Raw genomic sequence first — 22,803 nt, 5'->3', positions numbered from 1 at the left:
TGGGGCACCACTCACCCGGCAGCTGCCATCCACACAGACATCCCTCTTGCCAGGCTCGCAGGGCGTCCCATCAACCACAGCCTCCCTGTGCTTGTAGTAGAAGTTCTCCCCCTTGGGAATGCAGTTCAGTTCACACTTGTTTGGGGCTGGGGTGGGCAGGAAGGCAAGACTGAGATCCTGAGGTTGATGATGCCCCTCCCCAAGGCCCAAGGCTTACCCTAGCAACAGGAAAGCATGGGTCAGAAAGCCCTGAAGCAGGCCCCGCAGAGCACAGATCCCCGCCCCATCCCCAGGAGAAGGGACCGTCTCCATGAATCTCTGTTGCACCTCTAAGTCGAAGAAAAATCCCAGAATCAGGAAAAAGTGAAACACTTAAAGAAGTCTACCTCAGCATTATTTACCACAGCTGAGGTGGTTACAACAGGCTACTTTTTTTTTTTTTTTTTTTTTGAGGTGGAGTCTCGCTCTTGTTGCCCAGGCTGGAGTGCAGTGGCACGATCTCGACTCACTGCAACCTCAGCCTCCCTAGTTTAAGCAATTCTCCTGCCTCAGCCCCCCTAGTAGCCGGGACTACAGGCACGCACCACCACACCCGGCTAAGTTTTGTACTTTTAGTAGAGATGGGGTTTCACCATGTTGGGCAGGCTGGTCTCGAACTCCTGACCTCAGGTGATCCACCTGCCTCAGCCTCCCAAAGTGCTGGGATTACAGGTGTAAACCACTGTGCATGGCCATAACAGGCTACTCTTTAAATAAATTATCAATGGATTACACATGCTGACTATGCAGTTACAAATGATGATTGTGAAGACTATATGGTGTGGGAAGATGCTTAAAACACAGAATGCAAAATGGTGATTACTATGCAATAATTACAAATATGTAAGCATATATGGAGAGAATAATGTGAAAGGGGCTAAAATGAAATGCTAACAGTGATCTTGTGAAAGGGGCAGGATGAGCATAACTTTTTTCTGGTTTTTATGTTTTTCAGATGGGATCTCACTCTGTCTCCCAGGCTGGAATGCAGAGGCACGATCAAAGCTCACAGCAGCCTCTACCTCCGAGACTCAAGTGGTCCTCCAGCCTCAGTCTCTCGAATAGTTGGGACTATAGGCACATGCCATCATACCCAGCTAATTTTTTTATTTTTTGTAGAGACAGGGTCTCACTACGATACCCAGGCTGGTTTCAAACTCCTGGGCTCAAATGATCCTCCTGCCTCAGCCTTCCAAAGCACCAGGATTACAAGCAGGAGCCACTGTACCTGGCCTGGTTTTAATTTTTTTTTTTTTCTTTTGGAGACAAGATCTCACTCTGTCGTCCGGGCTGGAGTGCAGTGGTGTGATCTTGACTCACTGCAGCCTCAAATTCCTGGGCTCAAGTGATCCTCCCACCTCAGCTTCTCGAATAGCTGGGACTACATGGGTGTGCAACCATGCCTAGCTAATCTTTGTATGCCTGGCTAATCTTCGTATTTTTGGTAGAGATGGGGTTTCACCACATTGCCCAGGCTTGTCTCAAATTCCTGGACTCAAGTGATCCTCCTGCCTCAGCCTCCCAAAGTGCTGGGATTACGGGCATGAGCCACTGTACCCTACCTTAATTTTTATATTTATCTAAATATATACACATTTTAAAACAACCCAAAAGTACAAACAGGATTATAATCATCTCCATACCATGGAAGGTATCCCTCTACTCTCTTTTTAGACTTTCCTCTGTGTTCCAATTTTTCTATCATGTGACTATAATCAAATTATTTTTGACATGTGTCCACTTCAGGATCCAGGGGGAATTCTGAAAGCTAGAGTCCCACTGGGCCATGCCCACAGCCACAATCCCCACCACACACACACACACACACACACACACACACACACACACACACAGGATATGAGACTCCCACTGGGCCATGCCCACAGCCACAATCCCCACAACACACACACACACACACACAGAGAATATGAGACTCCCACTAGGCCATGCCCACAGCCACGATCCCCACAACACACACACACACACACACACACAGGATATGAGACTCCCACTGGGCCACACCCACAGCCACAATCCCAACACACACACACACACACACACACACAGAGGCTATGAGACTCCCAGTGGGCCATGCCCACAGCCACGGTCCCCACAACACACACACACACACACACACACGGAGGATATGAGACTCCCACTGGGCCACGCCCATAGCCACGATCGCCACCACACACACACACACACACACACGATAAGAGACTCCCACTGGGCCACGCCCACTGCCACGATCGGCACAACACACACACACGCACAGAGGACATGAGACTCCCACTGGGCCATGCCCACAGCCACGATCCCCACAACACACACACACACACAGGATATGAGACTCCCACTGGGCCACAACCACAGCCACAATCCCCACAACACACACACACACACACGCACACACACACACAGGATAAGAGACTCCCACTGGGCCACGCCCACTGCCACGATCAGCACAACACACACACACACGCACAGAGGACATGAGACTCCCACTGGGCCATGCCCACAGCCACGATCCCCACAACACACACACACATACACAGGATATGAGACTCCCACTGGGCCACGCCCACAGCCACGATCCCCACCACACACACACACACACACAGAGAATATAAGCGCTCATTGATCTGGAATCTAGAGTGCCACAGGGTCTCCAGAGGTCATTTGCCGCAAGCAGGGAAAACGAACACTCAGAAGACTTGTCTTGAGGAATCTTCTGATTCATCTAAAATGCTTAATGACATACATGTTGGTGCTTACCTGGGTGTTTTTTCCCTGAACTGTATTTCTCTAAAAATTGACTTATACCCTCCTCAGAGGTACACAGACCATCTCCTCTGGCCCCCAGATCCTTGATAAATGAAGTCTTGGTGTACCCAAGCCCCTTTCAGCCCCTCCTGCAGGATGACCGGGGGGCACCATTGCTACCGCTCCCGGGGTTCCCCATCTCCGTCTCTGTGCGACAGGAGGAACGCTTCCCATAGCAGACTGAGCAAAAACAGGGCTCAAAATGGTATAGACACACCATAGCTTCGTTTGAAAATATACATACATAAGGGGAGAAAGGATGGAAAGACCTCAAAATGGCTGCCATGGTGTTGCCACGGGCATGTGCTGGGGGGAGCAGGGGTACTGGTGATTGATTCATTATGGGTTGATCGATGGGGTATTTGACAAATGCTGGCTCTGGCAGCACATATACTAAAATTGGAACGATACAGAGATTAGCACAGCCCCTGCCCCCTTAGCTGGCATGGCATGCAAATTCATGAAGCATTCCATATTTACTTTAAAAATTATTTGGGATGCTGAGGTGGAAGGATTGATTGAGCTTGGGAGGTAGATGCTGCCCAGCTGACATGACACTGCTGCACTCAAGCCTGGGCAAGATCCTGTCTCAAAAAAAAAAAAAAAGAAAGAAAGAAAAAGGAAAAGAAAAAAAGGAAAGGAAAGGAAGAGAGAAAAAAGCAAGCGAGAGAGAACGAGAAGAGATAAAGAAAAAGAGAGACCTCTTGCTCTCTCTCGAGGGACCTCTGCAGACCCTCTCCTCCCCAAAGGTGGGTCCTGTGGTCTAGAAGATTTCCTGTACATTGCGAGCCACCGCGCCCACCCAAAAAAAAAAAAAAAAAAAATTGGTCGGGTACAGTGGCTCACACCTGCAATCCCAGCACTCTGGGAGGTCGCTGCCGGCGGATCCCTTGAGCCTAGGAGTTCAAGACCAGCCTGGGCAACACAGTGAGACTGTCTCTAATATATATATATATATATATATATATATATATATATATATATGACAACGCCTCTATAATACGGCAATAGGAACTGTGGCATCAACGTAGGTATACAAGAGGCCCCGAGAGAGCGAGTCCCGGCCGCGCTCACCGCTGTAGTAGGGCAGCCACCGATACCGCCGCCCCTGGAACTCCGCTCCGTCGAACTCCGCGCACTGCTCGGCCCGGAAGTCCCGGGCGCCGTCGGGGCAGCTCTGCGGGGCGGAGAGGAAGTCGGGATCCAGGAGGCGGAGTCCGAGGTCCGCCCACCTCCCGCCCCGCCCGAGCCCAGGGAGCCCAGGAAGCCCATGAGTCTCCCTTGCCTGCCCCATCGGAGCCGCCGGAGGTGGAGTCCGCCTCCGGGACCCCCGAACTCCTGTGCGTGCCCCTCCATGGTGCTCTAGGCTGTGGAGGGCAAGGCCAGTCCCCGGGGGCAGGGTGAGGAAGGGGCCCCCATGCAGCCCTGCTGCGGATTGGCGGGAGGACCCCAGGCTGGGCCAACCCAGCAGCCCCCGGCCAGGAGCGGGCATCCCAATGGGGAAATCGGCCAGGAGGGGCTGGGGAAGCTGGTGCCTTCGCCCGCGCCCCGTGAGCTTTACCTCCGTGCGACAAGAGCGGTGGCTCCGGGCGGGGCCCACGCAGCTGGAGCCTCCATCTCTCCTGCGGGACCAGAGCACCGGGAAGACCTGACCGAGACCCAACGTCCCCGCCCCCGTTCTGGGGCTCTCTGCAGGCCCCAACTTCTGCGGGACTCTCCGGTGGGAGCAGCAAGGTGAGAGGGTGTCCCCCGACCCCACCCCGTAAATCCCCCAGGTGGGAGTGAGCGACCCATGTTGGTACTCCAGAAAAGCGGGACTCAGAGCCCTACCCACCCTGTAGTTTGGATTTAAGGCGGGACTACTCCACTGCATCTTAGGCAGATTCCCAGAGAAGACCCGAGGTGCATGAGATATAATACCCACCCGCCTGGCACAGCCATCCTGCGATCTAAGCAGGACATCAGTATAAGGCCCTTAGGTTCATTCCTGGTCTCTCATTCCTCCTCACATAGGGTTCTCAGGAACAACCCCTATACAAACCGGGACAGAGGCACCTCACTACTCCTTCTGTGCCCCACCTTCTCCACTGACCCTGCCGGAGTGCAGCACACACAGCAAGCATTTAATAAATCGCTTGAAGTGGGGAACATCTGTACTCGGTAAAGAAACCACAGGAATTGGGAACTGCTGGTTGAAGATTATTTACCAGTTCCAGCAAAATTGACTGCACCTGCCATACTGCAGGCAGGTGCAGCATCAGGAGCTGGCGACCAGGGGCAACAGGCAGCACGCGTGCTCCAGCTCAGAGTGGAAGGCCCTGGGAAATGGTTTGATTTCCTGCGCTGAACTGATGCTGCTTCCAGAATGAATCTGCTCCTTGGTGGGTTCTGCTGATGTGGCCAGTGCTAGCCTAGGCCACGACCACCTAGCCCACCACCCAGAAGGCAGCATCCCCTGCTCCTGCTTTAACAACCTGGCCCATTTTCATCTCTCCTACCTCTGGGAGTAGCAGGGGCGCTCCCGGAAGCTGACACCCCCTCCACAGGTCCGGCTGCAGGGGCTCCACTGGCCCCAGGGTCCCCAGGTGTCACTCTGCCGCCTCACCTTGGGAGCCTGCAGAAGACAGGACCATGCATCAGCATTGCCCACTCACAGCCTGATCCCAGAGGCCCCTCCAAAGATGCTCTGCCTAAAACCCTCCCCCACCCATCAAGAAGTCTGGGATTCTCCCTTCCAGGGCCCGCCTTTAGGACTCAGCAACACTGCCGGGCACCCCAAAACATATTCCTTTTCAGAATTAGCCTGCTTTCCTCATAAGGAGCTGAGAGCCAGGCCTGGAGGGCGGGAGCAGGAGCAGCTGGGAAGAGTTTGGAGTTTCAGGGGCCACTGGAGGGAGGGACCCTACAGCCAGGGGCAGTTTGAGGGTCCAGGCATTTGTAGGTTAACCGTGATGTAGGGAAGGGGGCCCTAAAAGAAAATAAAGGGAAGCAACGTGGGGGGATCCTGCTAATCTGGCCGAGACTCCCAGGAGTACCCCAATATTCATCCCCTCCTTCTCCCAGTACCCCAATATTCATCCCCTCCTCCCAGTACCCCAATATTCATCCCCTCCTTCTCCCATTGTGAGAGAACGCTTGAAAACTTGACTCAGCTGGGTACCTGGCTGCCCAAAATTAAAAAAAAAATACATTTCCTGGACTGCCTGCAGCTAACTGTGGCTACATCACTTAGTTCTCATCAGTGAGATGTAAATACAAGTGTTGGGCAGCTGCCGCAAATAATCTCAAGAGAGAGCCTGCGTGAGCCTTTGTCCTTTTCTCCTTCCTCCTGTACTCTTTCAGGCTGTCTGGGAAGCAGATGTGATGACTGGAGTTGGAGCAGCCTTTTAGACTGTGAGGTAACTTGGAAATAGAGGCTTCAAACAGTGAAGCAAAGATAGAGAGACTCTAGAGCCTGGAGGATTTTGTGCAACAGAATAGCCCCAGACTTCTGACCCCTGGGTGTTTATATGAGAGAGGAATCATGTCTGTCTTATTGAAGAACTGTTATTTGGGACTCTACACAGGATTATAATCCTAGCAGGTACACTTTCCCACCAGAAAGATTGGACCCCTTGCAGCTGGCGTCAGGAATCCACATGCCACACACACATTATCTCATTTCATCCTCACAACAACCCGACAGACCCCATTGCATGAATAAGAAAAGTGAGGCAGAGAGAGAAGTGGGCACAGTAGCCGGCCAGCCTCACTGCAGTCCTCTGCTCCCCTGCCGAGGCTGTGCCCCCACCCACCTGGGGGAATCAAATGAGACACTAGATGATTCCCTACAGGGGTGGACAGGGATTAGATGTAACTTCACAATTTTCCCAGGAGGCATATGGTGTACATGCAAACATTTGCTGGAAGGGGACTTTCTTTTAGGGTATCACCACTTAAGACTCTCAAGGAAAAATACCATTCCCACTTTTCAGAGAAAGAGCTCAATGGTCACATAGAAAAGCAGCCGGGCACGGTGGCTCATGCCTGTAATCCCAGCACTTTGAGAGGCCAAGGCAGGCAGATACCTGAGGTCAGGAGTTCGAGACCAGCCTACCCAACATGGCGAAACCCCGTCTCTACTAAAACTACAAAAAATTAGCCAGGCGTGGCGGCGGGTGCCTGTAATCCCAGCTACTCGGGAGGCTGAGGCAGGAGAATTGCTTGAACCCGGGAGGCGGAGGTTGCAGTAAGCCGAGATTGCATCACTGCACTCCAGCCTGGGCGACAGAGAGAGACTCCATCTCAAAAAAAGAAAAGAAAAGCAGGCTCTTGCTTTCATGGTGATCCCTGAGCAGCTTCACTGAATCTCAGGTGAGGAAGGACGTTTACTCATCTCTAACATCCCTGGTGCCAAACATCTAGTTATCCTTGTCTTATAACAAAACCCAGAACACTGAAGCAGAACAAACCATGCACAAACCACGCTAAGCCTGCCGAACCACACACAACCAAGAAGGAAGGGCTTGCCAGATGAAAGGTCTTAGCTTTCACTTTGTAAAATATCTACTCCTTCAAGTCTAACTTGGACAAAAATCTCTAAGCTTTCGAAACCACTGAGCCAAAATATCAAAGTTTTCTCTGAATGAAAGTTAAACTGAAATTTACTTGGATCAAGTTTCTATTTCACAAGGAAGACACTGAGTGTTGAGCGTGAAGGGTGACTTTCCAGAGACAGCCTGCAGCCCCAGCTGGGACTCTGGCACCCGCCCCCCCCCCCACACACACAGCCTCATCCCACATTTTAAGTATTCAGGAGAGGTCTTCAGGGGTGGCTGCTTTCTTAGCTGCTGGGTTGGGCCTGGTTGTCAATTACCCTCTGACTAAGGCCTGTTTGGATGTCTGTCTTGGCTCCTTGGCACAGCAGCCAGCAAAATCCACCCTTCCCTGGAGCTGGGCTGGGTGTACTGGTGTGTGGCCAAGGGGTACCCCTGCCATGGAGCCACAGCCTGGCCATCAGGATAAGGCAGAGGCAGGACTGGCCTGAACAAGGGCCCCCTAAGGGACATGCTGTTTCCAGAATGCCCTCTTGCCTCCTGTGCCCAGCACCTGTAAGGCAGGTGTCCACTAGCCAGGAGCCCTAGTCCGTCCCATCCTAGAGCCGTGCTCTGTCCACACACTCCACACTGTCTCTCCAAGGAAGGAAAGCACCTTCAGCCACAGGCAGCATGAGCACACTCTTGCTTTGTAATTACCCAAACCGTGAACTGCCCGACGTGGCGTGAAGCCGGAATGAGCTGATCCAGCCAGCCTCACCTGGGGCCTGCCCTCACCTGTCTCATGCTGCGCTAGGCGCCCCACCCATGCCTCCTTCAACTCCCACCTGGAGCCACTCAGGGGTCCCCTTTCCTGCTGCACTGTTTCCAGGGGAATCAACTGCCCAATGTGCATGTGTGTAAGAGAGAGACAGAACACATGCACACCCGCGTGCAGATGGGAGCAGAGGCTGAGGCCCAGGAACACGCAGGCTGCCACCTTTATTCATTTACTCATTCTGTTCAGACTGACCGCTGACAGCGTAAGTGATCCAGAGAAGGTGCTCGGACTGGGTGGTTCCTGCCCCAGCAACAGAGGGAGGCAGTGGAGCTGTGAGCGGGGCCACACCCCCTGCAGACTCACAGAGGGCAGGGAGAGAAGAATTCTCAGCCCAGGCTGCGCCCAGCCCCATCTGAGACTCACTGGGAGGAGGTGGCAGCCGGATGAGGCTACTCAGCGTGGCCTTAAGGGAGAAAAGGTTTAAGAGAACCAAGGGCGCTTTGGAAACCTTAATTTGTTTCATCTGCATGACAACCTCTGGGGTGGGCATTATTACTCCCAAATTAGAGCAGTCTAAGGCTTATTTGCCTAGGATCATGCAGCTGTCCAGGTGGCTCTGGGATTTAATCCTGGGGCCTGGATGCTGTCCTCGTGCCCCCTCCACCTGGGCTTTGGCCTTCATGCAGCTGGGCCACCAGTACGTGGTGAAGGACCTGAGAGTGGCATTTAGGAAGCAAGATTCATGGGGTGGCAGAGGGGACCGTGGGTAGCTGGCAGGTGGTCGAGAGGACATGAAAAAGGCTGCCTCTAGCCCACCCACCGCTCCAGCTGTGGCCCATGTTGGGTTCACAGGGCTCTTGAAGTGCCATCTATGGGATCCACTTCTAGTGGGAGAAGTGCCCACTGCCATCCATCCTGCCTGCCCCACACACCCCTGCAGAGGAGTCCTGCTCAGCCTCCGCCCACAGATGCCAGACGTGGCATTTCCCCCCCCCCGACCTCCCCATGGCAGAAAACAGTTTGGGTCCTTTCGCAGGGATCCTTCCTCTCTCACTTCCTGCCTGCCTCACAGAGGGGTGGGCAGGGCTGTGGGTCACCCTGGGAGATTTCTCCTGGGGCAGGACAGGGCCCAGCTGCCTCTGTGGCTTCTATTCTGCCAGGCACTGAGCCAGGGCAACACCCAGCTCTGCAGACGCCCTCCTCCCCAAAGGTGGGGCCTGTGGTCTAGAAGATTCCTTGTACATCCTCAAGACCCAGGGACCTTCTCCAGAGAGCCCTGGCCTTTGGGCCCCTGTTAATGAAACAGCAGCTCTGACCACCAGCCAGCTTCCTGTGTCCACTGTCTTAATTCGCAGTCCAATACAGTAGCCACTAGCCACATGCGGCTGTTTAAATTAATTATGGCCAGGCGTGGTGGCACACACCTGGAGTCCCAGCTACCTGGGAGGCTGAGGCAGAAGAATCACTTGAACCCAGGAGGTGGAGGTTACAGTGAGCCGAAATCATGCCAGTACACTCCGGCCTGGGTGACAGAGTGAGACTCTGTCTCAAAAATAAATAAATATTTTAAAAATTTAAAAATAAATTTAAATTAATTAAAGTCAAGTAAAATTAAAACTCACCTCACCCACATTTCAAGTGCTCAATGGACCTAGGGGCTACCTATTGGATAGCAGAGAAACAGGACATTTCTGCCATCTCAGAAGGTTCCACAGGACAGCCCTGCCCTAGGTGCTACCCCAAGGGGAATGGAAACGACTGGCACTCCAAACCTCTAGGCCAGAAGACTCCAGCTTAGGGAAGCCGTGTTTGGCTCCAGGCAGAAGACAGGTGTCTGGTGGGATGGACCACCCAGCCCTGCACCTTGGCTGCACCCGCCAGGATTGGCGGGGACTTCATGGAGTGCTCCCACCACCTTCTGAAGGAGGGAAGCCCTGGGAAGGTGCCATTCCTACACACTGCGCCCTGCAGCCGGGCGGGCAGTTCTGGGAACCCTGGCCAGCTGGCTTCAAGGGCCCAGCCCTTTCTGAGGGAGCTCAGCGGTGCGGGCTCGCCTCCTCCCAGCCCAGCTTCCCTGACATCGCCCCTTTCCTGGGGACGTTGCGGGCGGGCCCGCGCGTCCCCGCCCCCGCCTCCCCTGCAGGTTCCTCCGGGGGGCGGGGCAGGACCGCACTCACCGAGGACCCGGGCGCTGGAGCCAGCAGCAGTGGCACGAGCAGGAGCAGCCGCATCTCAGCCTGCGGGAGACGCATCGGGTTAGAGCGGCCCGGGGCTCCCGCAGCTGTCCTGGGCGCGGGCGCCAGTGTGTGGGCGCGTCTCTCCCTATGGCCCACAGGTGACCAGGAGACCCGCAACAGGACCGCCGGGCGCGCCTCGGTGCACCGCAGAGAACACAGCGTGAGGGCGCCCCGCCGGGCGGCTCAACATGTGAGCGAGAAACGAATGGCCCATCCGCAACTGGCAGAAGTTCAAGAACAACTTGTTTCAGAGTTCCAGAGGGGAAAAAAGAGAGAGCAATTAAAAATACTTCCATGTGGTTGAAAAACAAGTTCAGAATCCGAGTAATTAGACTCACTTTTAATTCAGCAAGATTCCTTTTAAAAAAGCTATTACATCAGATGTTTAAAAACTCCTAATATAGGCTTTAAAAAAATCAAGTCTCTGAAGACACTTTGAAAACCCAAATGCTCTAAAAGTGTTAATTGTATCCCATTTAAAACTCAAGCCAGCATTTCTCTGCACAGGGAAGCTCCATAAGCAGCCTCCATAACCAACGTGTGTATGCAGTGCAGTGTGCGCCGTGCAGTGTGTGTGGTGCAGCGTGTGTACAGTGCAGTGTGTGGTGCAGCGTGTGAGCCCTGAAAGTGCAGTGCAGTGTGCAGTACAGTGTAGTGTGCTCAGGGCAGTGTGCAGTGCAGTGTGTGTGGAGTGTCTCTGGTTTGATGTGTGCATGCATGCAAAGTGCATGTGCAGTGTGCGGGGCGGGTCCATGTGCAGTCTGGTGTGTACTATTTGGTGCAGGTGTCCAGTCGGTATACACGCTGTGCAGTGTGTATGTGTACATACATGTCGCTGTATCGCAGAATGACATAATGTGCGCCCTTCAGTACAAAACATTAAACAAGTACTAGCGTGCAGGTTTGAACTTTAAAATCTGTAATTCTACCAATGTTCTAATTTTTTTAAGATATAAAATGACTTCTGCTTACAAGGATAAAAGACAGCATACAGAAGCCAAGCTCAGCAGAAATGTAACCTGGCATATTGAACAATGTACACACTCGTTAATTTGGCACAGTGAGTCATTGAGTCATTATTTTCGTGGTCAAGTTCGAGATTCCTGGGGTTGGAGGGTGAGGGAAGGGGGTTGCTGCCAGGGCCCTGCCTCTGCTCTGCTGGGGGCAGCTCCCAGAGCAGGAGCCCCCTGCTAGGGCCAGGCTAGGCCTGCTAGGGCGGGCGAGGCTGGGGAAAAGACGGGTGAAAGAAGAATTTTACTTGTAATTACTCAGAACACTACCGCCTCCGCTGCAATTTCACTGAACTCCAAGCCCATATCTGCCATTCCGAAGTCTGAAAAGTTCAGTTTTTTCGGTTCATTTGGTGGCAAACAACCCCTTCGACTCCAAGGCCAGTCCGGGTCTGGTCACGGGGCTACTCCGAGGGCCGTGGAAGCTCGACCTCTCCTGCCGCCCGAGGGCAGGGACCGGGTGGCCCCGGGCACGCAGGGTGGGCGCCCTCAACGTGATGTTCCCGGGGAACGCGTCTGCCTTGAGCTAGGGCCGAAGGCGGCGGCCCTAGGCGCAGAGGGCGGGAAGGCGGGTGGCCGCCAACCAAGCCTCCCCATGCATGGTCCCCAGCCGACTCCGGGACCGCCGCAGTCCGCAGACGCCCGTCCCCGTGGCCCCCGCCCACGGCCCCCCTCTGCATCGGTCCAGCCCTGACCAGGCACCCCGCGTCCCCACCCCAGGAACGCGCCGCGCACCCCCGAGGCGGAGAGGCGCGGTTCCCACGGGAGGCCCGGGGTGGCCGCGCAGGTGCCGGCAGCCGCTGGGGCTCCCGGACGCTCCAGGCCCGCGGCCCAGTGGCACCTCCCGGGAGGGGCGCACGGTCTCCAGGGCCTCGCTTGTACCACGCGCCGGGAGCGGCATTCGCCTGAAAGAAGGTCCGAGCCGGGGAGGGTGCGCGCCGGGGCCATCCCGCACCAGCTCCCCGGCTCTCTGCATTTCCTTTCCTCCAGGCCGGGGGCGCGCGGTGCCGAGCGATGACCCTGCGCCCACCTCCGGACAGCGAGCCGGGGCGGGGTCTTCTCTGCGGCCCCCACTTTCTCCGACACCCCCGTCGCCGTGAGCCAGGCGAGCAAATTCCTGCAGAAGCCCCGGGGTGCGGGGTCCCCGCCGCTGGGCGCCCGGGGGCTTCCAGTCCCTCCGCCTCCCTACCTGTCTTCGCGGGCGCCGGGAGGCTGCAGCCAGGGCCGCTCCGTCGGTGCCTGCCCAGGCCCAAGCCCGCGAGGTCGGCCGGGCCGCAAGGAACGCCCGCAGGGGTGGGACTTTCTTTCTCCGCCGCTGCCTGGCCTCACCCTCCACCTCGCCCTGTCTCACTTACCCACCTCCAATCCCCGTGGGAGGACAGAGCCCTTCGTAGAGGCCCTCGTGGTGACCGGTGTTGCCCGGGGCCTCCACCCGCTTGGGTCTGCGCCAAGGCTTGGCTCATCCTTCACTCTGGTCACCCCGTCTGTCCTCTCTTGGGTCAGCGCCAGTCACCTCTCCAATCCCATTTCCCCTTGCCCAAGCCTTCTAGCTTTGCCCTATCCGCTCCTCTTCATGCCTATCCTACACACAACACACCTGTGTCCAGCCACCACCTTCTCCACCCCTGGATCCTATTCTTCAGCCGCAACTGAGTTTCTCCGCACACGCTGCTGTTACCCATCTCCCAGCACCTTTTCTCACTCAGAATGCGCTCTCCCAATCCCCTCTACCTCTCAAACCCCTGGTCAGCCCTCAAAACCTTGGTCAAATGTCACTTTCCTTCCTTTCTTCTTTCTTTCCCTCCCTCCCTTCCTCTTTTCTTTCTTTCTACTTTCCTCCCTCCCTTTCTTCCTCTTTCTTTTCTTTCTTTCTACTTTCCTCCCTCCCTTTCTTTTTTTTTTTTTTAGACGGAGTTTCACTCTTGTTGCCCAGGGTAGAGAGCAATGGCTAGATCTTGGCTCACTGCAACCTCCACCTCCTGAATTCAAGTGATTCTCCAGCCTCAGCCTCCCTAGTAGCTGGGATTACAGGCGTCTGCATGATGCCTGGCTAATTTTTGTATTTTTAGTAGAGACAGGTTTTCACCTTGTTGGCCAGACTGGTCTCCAACTCCTGACTTCAGGTGATCCACCCACCTCGGACTCCCAAAGTGCTGGGATTACAGACGTGAGCCACTGCGCCCAGCCTTCTTCTTCTTTTTTTAAATAGAAACAAGGTCTCGCCCAACATGGTCTCGAACTCCTGAGCTCAAGCAATCTTCCCACCGTGGCCTGCCAAAGTGCCACCGTGCCTAGCATGTCACCTGCTTTTGAAGCCGTCTCCACACCACCCCAGGCCGACGGGGTGCATGTCCTGCTCCCTCGGTTTCTGTCCCTGTTGCTGTGATTTGCTCAGCTGTGAGTCCCGGGGGGCAGGGCCTGCAATGCAGCCCCACCACCTGTGCCAGGGCACTAATTAGCATCAAGGCAGGGGCTCAACGCATGTGATCAACTTAATTTGTTTTCCTCGTTGTCCTTTTTCACAACCAAGACACTCTTTGCCTACCATTCTTTTTTTGAAACTGGAATTCACTCATCTTTAGAAACTGGTCCTGGACACGAGGGAGGTTGGGGGGAAGAAGTTGGGGAGAGGTTGGGGGTGGGGTGGTGGCGAAGGCTGGTCCCCTTCCCCCACGCTGTTCTGCCTTTAGCCCCTTGCTGGCCCTGCCACTTCTCCCTTGGCCTCATTTGGGCAAAGAGAAGTCACCAGCGGGAAGCTCAGCCCCACTTCAGCCCCCTGGCTCCAGCAGCTGCCTGTTTGGACAAAATGCTTATTAAAACATGGCCAGTTTAAATCAGTTTAAATCAGGTGCATTTCTTACCTATCAATGAAGACAGGAGGAGCAGCAGCTGTAGCGGGGCCCCTGGGGAGTTGTGTGAATTCTTAAGCAAAGATAAAGCTTGGCAGAGAAAGGGGAGTGGAATCATGCAGCCTCTCTAAAAAGGAAAAGCGCTTCTTCCATTCAACAAGCCCCACTCCCTGACCCCACCAGCTGGGACTTTTCTGAGCTTGGTCAAAGGTCCTCTGTTAAGTGGGAGGAAAATGCTTCTCCCGCTGCAGGGTGGGGGAAGCTGAGGCCCAAGGAGCTCACTTTCCTGCTGTGTCCCTGCTTTTCCTATGATCCTTTCTTCTCAGACACCCAGGGCTGTGATTTCTTATGCCTCACGCCAGCTGCAAAGAGGACTCTGAGGTTGGGAGGCAGAACCCACACTCAGTGGTAAGGGACTGTCTTAGACCCACCAGCCAGGCCCTAGCAATTACTGGCTTGGGCAGGAATTTCTCTTTAAGCCTCATTTCTCCTCTGCTTACCTCACAGAGATGTGAACAGAACTGATGCATTAAAATAGGGTGGTTTAGAAAGAAGATTCCAGGAAAAAGTGTAAGACCTTCCTTCCTATTGTCAAGTCCCCTCTGTGCTGGCCCTATGCCACTCAGTGTCTGCACCTGAGACGCCCTCGCATTGGGGGTTTGGGGTAGCCTGGGGCGGAGGCAGACCTGGACTGGAAGGCTGCTCTGCTTCTCACTGTGTGTGTACTTGGGCAGGTCGGGTCACCTCCTTAAGCCACAACTTGCTCACTTGAGACTCATACAGCAGGTGGTAGAGTAGGGAAGTAACTGGTTTCCATAAAATTCCTACTAGATGCAGAATAAAAGTTAGTTCTGATCTGGGCGCAGTGGCTCATGCCTGGAGTCCCAATACTTTGAGAGGCTGAGGAGGGAGGATTGCTTAAGTCCAGGAGTTCAAAACTAGCCAGGGCAACACAGTGAGACCCTCCATCTCTACAATTTTTTTTTTAATTAGCCAGGTATGGTGGCAGTTGCCTGCAGTCCAAGATAGGGGTCCCCAATCCCCAGGCCACGGACCGGTACCTGTCCATGGCCTGTTAGGAACGGGCACACAGCAGGAGGTGAGCAAGCATTACTGCCTGAGCCCCGCCACCTGTCAGGTCAGTGGCAGCATTAGATTCCCACGGGAGCATGAACCCTATTGTGAACTACTCATGCAAGGGACCTAGGGTGTGCGTTCCTTAGGAGACTCTGATGCCTGATGATCTGAACAGGATCAGGCTTTAGACTGGAACAGTTTCTTCCCGAAACCATCCCACCCCGCTCCCAGACCTGAAAAAATTCTCTTCCATAAAACTGGTCCCTGGTGCCAAAAAGGTCGGGTACCACTGGCCAAGCTACTTGGAAGGCTGAGGCAGGAGGATCAATTGAGCCTGGGATGTCGAGGCTGCAGCGAGCTATGATTGCACCACTGCACTCCAGCCTGGGCAGCAGAGCAAGACCCTGTCTCTAAAAAAATTTTTGTTAAATTTCTGTCCCGTGCTCCCGCCATGTGTATCCTCAATTCTCTACATTTTCATATCTCCACAGATTGCAGATCTAAGGATGAGGCTAAGAAAGAAGTGGCCAGATCTCTTTGTGTGGTTGGGTTGGGATGGAAGGCTGGAGAGAAGAGAGAGGGCAAAATGCCAAGAGCCTCGGGGCTCCCAGGATTCACCTCCTCCAGGAAGCCTTCCTGTACATCTGGCTCTGCACTCCCATCGGTGCCGGGCTTTGCCCTAGCACTTTCAAACTACTGCAGTGATGTAGTTGTTTCTCTTTCTCTCTCATAATTGTGAACATTGCAAGGGCAGAGATCCATTTTCATGTTATACCCTGGACCAGAGGTTCATGGTGGCCCTGAAGGTTTGCCTCAAGAGAGGGGCTTTGAGAAGTGTAACTGGTGACCAGCCTCCAGTGGCTGCACTCAGCCCCACACCAGGTTCTGAAGACTCCCCCTGCACCTCCTCCTCCCCGCAATTCATCTTCACAGGCGCTCCCCTGTAGATCTCTCGCACATCTAGTCCCGTCTCAGCCTCTGCTCTCAGAGGGCCTGAACCAACCCTTGGGGTTCTTGGTTGCACACCACAGAAAAGGACTGAGTCAGCTTAAACAGGAGAGTTGCTTAGAAGAGAGGCAATGGGAGATCGCAGATTGACAGGAGGGCTGAAGAATCAGGCACGCGCTTGGGCTGGACCGCCGACAATGTCCTAGTTGTAGTCCAGGAGCAGTTCCAGTTAGGATCTATGCTGCTCTTCCGCTGGACGCTGAACTCGTGTCACCACCAATTTTAGGCAATGCTGACACATGCCATCCCTAGAAAAAACCCTGAAGGGTCCTTGTAGACTCACTCCCCACAGGAACATGCCTGTACTCTGATGGCCAGGACCTGAGAAACAAGAATTGGCAGGGTCCCCAGGTGGAAGTTCAGATGGCAGCTGCCCCAGAAAACACATGTCCACCAGCACAGGGTATTTGTTGAACTCCCATTGAACTGAATTTAGAGGATGCTGCTTCCCTCTTCCTTCATTTGGAGGTTGTTCATCCAAATATCTGAGTGCCTACGCTGCGCTAGAAGCTGGGAGAGACCGGCCCAGTGGTGGTAACTGTTTAAGCTTCAGCTTGCTGCAGGAGGCAGCACTGCTGTGCAGGTGGATTCTTTCTCACGGCGTTTGGTGTAGATGCTCCCACCATGGCTGTTTTCAAGCTACCAAGGTGACGTCACCAGACGTGGAGTTGGGAAGAGATGCAGTCAGCTCTCCCAGGCGTGGGCTCCAGCTCACTAGGTCTGCTCGGGGAGTTTACACTCTAGTGGGGACTTGCATTCTAGTGCTGTGTGTGTCAGTTTAGACTAAGCTGAGTTTTACAATCAGAGTATTCAAACATTTTTACGATAAAAGTCATAGAACCGATGCCACAGCCCACTAGGAATCCAAAAGGAAAAAAGATACTCCACATCTGAGGCTGCTGCATTTATTTCTCTAACTTCTCCCCACCCCCCAATACATATATTCATTTCCCTTAATACAGTCATTCAAACGCTGGGAACGGCAGGAAGGCGAGGGTCAAAACTCCACTCCGTGCTGTGCTTCCAGATGCCACCTCAACCTTCCTTCCCCCATTGCGTTGCCATATCCAAGTCAGCTCTTTGGAGCACCATGCCAGACCACTGGAGTGGGAATTCAGGGCTCAGTGTGTCTGACAAGTGGCTGTCAGGAGATAAGCCACCTGGCCTTTGGAGGGGAGTTTTACCCTTAAAGCTGAGACAGAAATATATAATAGCTCCTCCCACCCTTCCCGCAGACAAGAAGGCCATCCAGAGGGAAAGAACAGGAATTCCTGGGATGTCCCCTCAGTGACACCAGGCCCACGCTGACTCGGATCCCAGAAAGGGCACCGGGATGCGGGAGAGGCTGTGTGGAGGCAGGACAATGCCTGGGGAAGGAGAGCAGAGACAGTGGGAAAGGAAGGGGCTTTCCAATGCTGTTTCTGACTAGCTCCCAGCCAGCAGCCCCAGCCGGCAGAGATCTCATCCCCTCTGCCCACAGGGGAACACAAACTCCGACCACAGCGACCCCAACCACAGCCTCCTTTGGAGAAGCTGGTTGAGACATTAAGGGAGCTGCTGTGAGGAACCCACCCTCACTTCCCAAAGGGGAGAGCAGCTCCTGGCCCAGACCCCACAAAGGTCGGTGTAAGGTGTGGAACCAGCTCAAGAGCACAGGCCTGGAGCATGTCTCTGGGCCTTGAAGCTCCAGGTGGGCACCCCAGACTCCCAGGCAAGCCTGGTGTCCTGTGGCCGCCTGGTGGCCCCTCGGATGGTTGCAGAGGGCAGCAAGTCCCTGTTCTCTTGTGATGAATCCAGTGAGCCAGGCTCTGAGGTCCCTGGTGCTGTCCCTGGGGGGCTGTCACGGAGAGGGGCCCTGGATTGGTAGCCCCAGAGGCCAGCAGTCAAGGCTGTTTAGATCCTTTCGTCTTGGTCTCACCCTCCACCATACTCCTGGGACACTTCTCATCTACCCTGTGGCTTCAGCCTCTGTACCTGAATGGTTCTCAGCCCAGACACTGAGAGACAGCCTGTGTCTCGGGCCAAAGACCTGGAAACACAACCCAGAAGTCAGTGGGCCAGTGCCTCGCAATCCTAAAACAAGACTTCCCCGAAGCTGAAGGGAGGGGAAATAACTTTTCTTTTCTTTTGCTGCAGTGCTTCTCTAGCTCTCATTTCTGTGGGGACCTGTTATCCTGGACCCCTACTTTATAGTATAATGCCACGGGAAGATGTACAGACACAAAACTGGGTCTAAGCTCTTTATTTTTACAGTTTTCATATCACAATTCTATATATCTAGGTCCCAATCCCTTATCAGAAACTCTTGAGGCCAAACGTGTTTCAGAATTGAGAATTTTCCAGGCTTTAGAAGTGACTAAACTGCATATTATATAATACTCCCAGCAGGCTGGAAGCCCTCTTTTCACCATCTCGGCTCACTGCAACCTCCGCGTCCCAGGTTCAAGCAATTCTCTTGCCTCAGCCTCCCCAGTAGCTGGGATTACAAGCACACGCCACCACACTCAGCTAATTTTTGTATTTTTAGTAGAGATGGGGTTTCACCATGTTGGCCAGATTGGTCTCCAACTCCTGACCTCAGGTGATCTGCCCACCTTGGCCTCCCAAAGTGCTGGGATTATAGGCGTGAGCCACCGTGCCTGGCCAGAAGCCCTCTTTTTATGTTTATTTTTTTGAGACGGAGTTTTGTTCTGTTGCCCAGTCTGGAGTGCAATGGTGCGATCTCGGCTCACTGCAAGCTCCACCTCCTGGGTTCAAGCGATTCTCCTGCCTCAGCCTCCCGAGTAGCTGGGACTGCAGGCGCATGCCACCACGCCTGGCTAATTATTTTGTATTTCTAGTAGAGACGGGATTTCACCATGTTAGCCAGGATGGTCTCGATCTCCTGATCTTGTGATCCGCCTGCCTTAGCCTCCCAAAGTGCTGGGATTACAGGCGTGAGCCACCGCGCCCGGCCAGAAGCCCTTTTTAATCAAAACAAATCAACGAGCAAAACCGCCGCACATACACACTCATAGCTCTGCGGCAAAACACACAAATGTCCTCCTAAAGGGCATAAAGTTCAGTCAGGTATTACGGACACATTGATAAGAAACCTTTCAGTTTTCAGAGCTTTGTAAATTTTGCCCATTAAACGCAATATAACGCAGAGCAGATGGGATTCAGATGAGCAGCATTTGCGTGATGTGGTGGGCGGGGTGGCCTACTGGAATCACCTCCTGGTGGTGCCATGAATGTGGTCCAAGCTTGGGGGCAGGGAGTAGGGAGGCACGAAGCCTGGGCAGTCTTGGGTCTACCACTCCTGGCTGTAACATCTCAGGCAAGCCAACCTTCCTGCATGGCAGTTTTCTCATTTTTAAAAGACAATAGATTGATGTAAATAAAAAATAAATACTAAAATTGAAAATTCCCAGGAATCCACCACCCCAAACTCTGAGAACAAAGTGAGGCAGCAGAAAGCTGGAGGTGGCATCCTCTCTGAAGGGGAGCGGCACACACCCGTGTCGACCGGGGCCTCCAGCGCAGGCCTCCAGGCAGCATTGGCACTGAAAGGCAGACTGTGACGGGCTGTCCTGCTCGGCCAGAGTTGGGAGCTGAGGCCTGGCTGGTCAGTGTCTCTCGCACCAGAGCTTGTGACCTTGGCATCACAGGAAGACACTGAATAAATAAGGCACAGCTTCTGGGAACATCAACTTTAGGAGTGTGTATGGTGGTGTCAAATATTTTTGGTGATGGTTTTTTTTTTTTTTTTGAGATGGAGTCTCACTCTTGTCACCCAGGCTGGAGTGCGGTGGCACGATCTCGGCTCACTGCAACCTCCGCCTCCCGGGTTCAAGCAATTCTCCTGCCTCAGCCTCCTGAGTAGCTGGGATTACAGGTGCCTGCCACCATGCCCAGCTAATTTTTGTACTTTTAGTAGATATGGGGTTTCGCCATGTTGGCCAGGCTGGTCTCGAACTCCTGACCTCAGGTGATCTGCCCGCCTTGGCCTCCCAACGTGCTGGGATTACAGGCGTGAGCCACCATGCCCAGCCGTTTTTTTTTTTTTTTTTAACATTAAAACACGTCTACAACAACATGCATGAACTTCAAGGACTTCACGCTAAGTGAAATAAGCCAGTCACAGAAGAATGAATAGTGGGTCGTTCCACTCCTTGTGAGGTTCCTGGAGTAGTCAAATTCACAGAGACAGAGCTGGAATGGGGGTGCTGGAGGCTGGGGCGGGGAGCTGTTTTGTGGTGAGGAAGGAGCTCTGGAGATGGGCGTGTGATAGCTACACATCACTGTGAAGGAACTTAATGTCACCAAATGCACACTCAAAAATGGTTAGGATGGCATATTTTATGTTGTATTTTACCCAGTAAGACAACAAAAAGCATATATTATGAAATAAAACTTTTGGTTTTGGTAAAACTCCAGAGAACTCTCCACCTAAGGCTGCCACCTTGGACTGTGTCCACATCCCTCAGTGTCTCTGTCCTCTGTTGCTTGAGCAGCTTTAGTGAGAAAGTTGAGAGAGGTTGTGAGACTGCGCTACCAAGGCCCACTCAGACGAAGATTCGGTTCATCAGAAATGGGGTCCAGTGCCCCCGTCCTTGACAGTGCTGGGGGCACAGCCTCTCCCACTTACCTGCGGGCAGTGACTCTGGGAGCGCTCCTCCTCCTCTGTAAAATGGGGCTAACAGGCCCTACCCATAGGGTGGGGTGAGGACAGGAGACAATGCCTGTGATGGGCTTGGCATAGTGTCTGCGGCATATTAAGGGACATGCTCAAGGGACATTGGTTTTATGAAGCAGTACCTTCCTCTGGGGCTTTTCTTGGTTAAATGTGGGGTATGTATTAACAACCGCCCTATCCTTTATTCCCCCTGCATCCAATGTGGTGACAATGACCCAGGACAAACCCATACATCTCTCCAGATGTCACAAACGTGAACTGGGGGAGGAATCCTGTTTGGATTCATCCTGACCACCATTTATAAATTCAGGTCTCCTGAAGGGATAAGGCTGGTTGACTTCGGCTCCACACTCTCCAGCACAGCCTTGTAAACAGGGGCAAAAGCTGGTTAATGTTTGTTCTTACTCACAACAATTCCCACGCACATGACCTATTGACATCATTCTGCACGGAAATCCCCTCCCGCAGACCCCGCAGCCACCCCTACAGTCCTTCACTGACTCACCATTTATTGGGCAACTGCCAGGAGTTTAAGAAATGGGACGGCGCCCAAGCTCCCTGGAGGGTCAGGCAGTGGCAAGGTGGCCCCTCGGTCTGTATTTGCCATCCTTAGCTCCTGTCACCGGGCTCGGAGGCATCAGGGTGACCCATCCATTTCCCTTTGCCTGTCCAGGCAGCCAGAGTCTGCAGACAAGGGCGGGACTCGCTCTGAAAACGACAGGGGCGAGGGAAGACTCGCCAAACCACAGGGAAATGAGAGAATCAGGTCCCCAGCCCCTCCCAGCCCGGGGCAGAATCCTCGGGCAGAGCCATCTGGCAAGGAAGGAGCTTGGACTGAGAAAAATGCGCTGGAGGTGGGCCGCATCCAGGGAGCCAGGAGCGGAGGGAGGGGCTGCGGGAACATCTGGGTTGGCCAAGTTCCCAGTGGGAAGATGGGGCCAGATTTGTCTTCAGCATTGGGGCGGGCCAGGGGGCCCTCCGCGGAGTGGCGAGGCCTCACCCTCTTTCCCACCGCTATGGAGCACTGCCAGGAAGAGAGAGGGTAAAGGAGCCCATCAGTTGACTGGCAGAGCAGCAGGGCTCCAGGCGGGGTCTTGGTGGCACTCCAACTCTGAGACTTGGAATGGGCCTCCCTTCACAGGAATGTTTACCAAAGTATGTTTTGATTTAAAAACAAAAATCAATTCATGCAATAATTACCAAATGCTTGGAGCATCTTGGCGAACCGTGTTATTACATATCTTTAATGACAAAAGCTGCATAATCACTTATAACATGTCTATGCCTTTATCCATAGTGCAAGAGGGGAAAGAGGGAATTCTGGTCCTTGACAATTGAGAAAACAGAGTCCTCAAAGATGACCTGCCATGTGTGTGGACAGGCAGAGGAGCCGGTCCCTGTCTCCTCCCTCAAGTGGGCTGCACTGGCTCCATCGCCGTGGGCCCATCTGACACATGGGGCACCCTGGCTCAGTGGGCAGCACCCTACATCGCCAGTGCAAACAGCCTGTGCCGTCAACAGCACATTAACCCAGGCAGGCTGGCTTCACTTTCAGGTCTGACAGAGGCCAAAGGGCCTAAAATATCCTGAAATTAATTTCTGGATGCCCACAGAAGTAACCTGAGAGCCAGAGAAGGCACATTTACAAAACGTGAAACACTGGCTGGGCACGGTGGCTCACGCCTGTAATCCCAGCACTTTCGGAAGCCAAGGCGAGCAGATCACCTGAGGTCAGGAGTTCGAGACCAGCCTGGCCAACATGGCGAAACCTCGTCTCTACTACAAAA

At 53.8% G+C, this 22,803-nt stretch overlaps 1 protein-coding gene, 1 long non-coding RNA gene and 1 other non-coding gene across 14 annotated transcripts in view; 2 read left to right on the top strand and 1 right to left on the bottom strand.

Moving 5' to 3' along the window:
• PAPLN (papilin, proteoglycan like sulfated glycoprotein) overlaps positions 1 to 12,743 on the bottom strand; it is a 37,784-nt gene extending 25,041 nt beyond the window's left edge. For 4 of the 12 annotated variants that reach the window (XR_010151194.1, XR_010151195.1, XM_054666084.2 and 1 more), the window contains exons 1-3: positions 4,424 to 4,801; positions 3,937 to 4,039; positions 16 to 146 (exon numbers count right to left, since the gene is read on the bottom strand). Coding sequence is in view for 10 of the 12 variants with exons in the window: in XM_054666084.2 (XP_054522059.1) it covers positions 16 to 146; positions 3,937 to 4,039; positions 4,424 to 4,735 (546 nt within the window). In the remaining 2 variants the exon portion in view is untranslated. Of the gene's footprint in view, positions 1 to 15; positions 147 to 3,936; positions 4,040 to 4,423; positions 4,803 to 5,360; positions 5,477 to 10,334; positions 10,565 to 12,593 lie in introns of those variants that run through there. The other 8 variants (XM_054666087.2, XM_016926351.4, XM_054666080.2 and 5 more) reach the window with 6 other exon arrangements.
• On the top strand, positions 3,232 to 3,342 carry LOC112205422 (U6 spliceosomal RNA). Its single transcript, XR_002939383.1, has one exon. It is a non-coding gene; the product is annotated as a U6 spliceosomal RNA (small nuclear RNA).
• LOC134808373 (uncharacterized) lies at positions 4,102 to 6,150 on the top strand. Its single transcript, XR_010151205.1, has 2 exons — positions 4,102 to 4,596; positions 4,876 to 6,150. It is a non-coding gene; the product is annotated as an uncharacterized LOC134808373 (long non-coding RNA).
• Positions 12,744 to 22,803: the final 10,060 nt, after the last annotated feature.

Source organism: Pan troglodytes, chromosome 15 (assembly GCF_028858775.2).
Source record: "Pan troglodytes isolate AG18354 chromosome 15, NHGRI_mPanTro3-v2.0_pri, whole genome shotgun sequence".
In the NCBI taxonomy this organism is placed as follows: domain Eukaryota; kingdom Metazoa; phylum Chordata; class Mammalia; order Primates; family Hominidae; genus Pan; species Pan troglodytes.
Note: the sequence above shows the minus strand (reverse complement) of the source record. Positions and strands in the feature narration are given on the sequence as shown.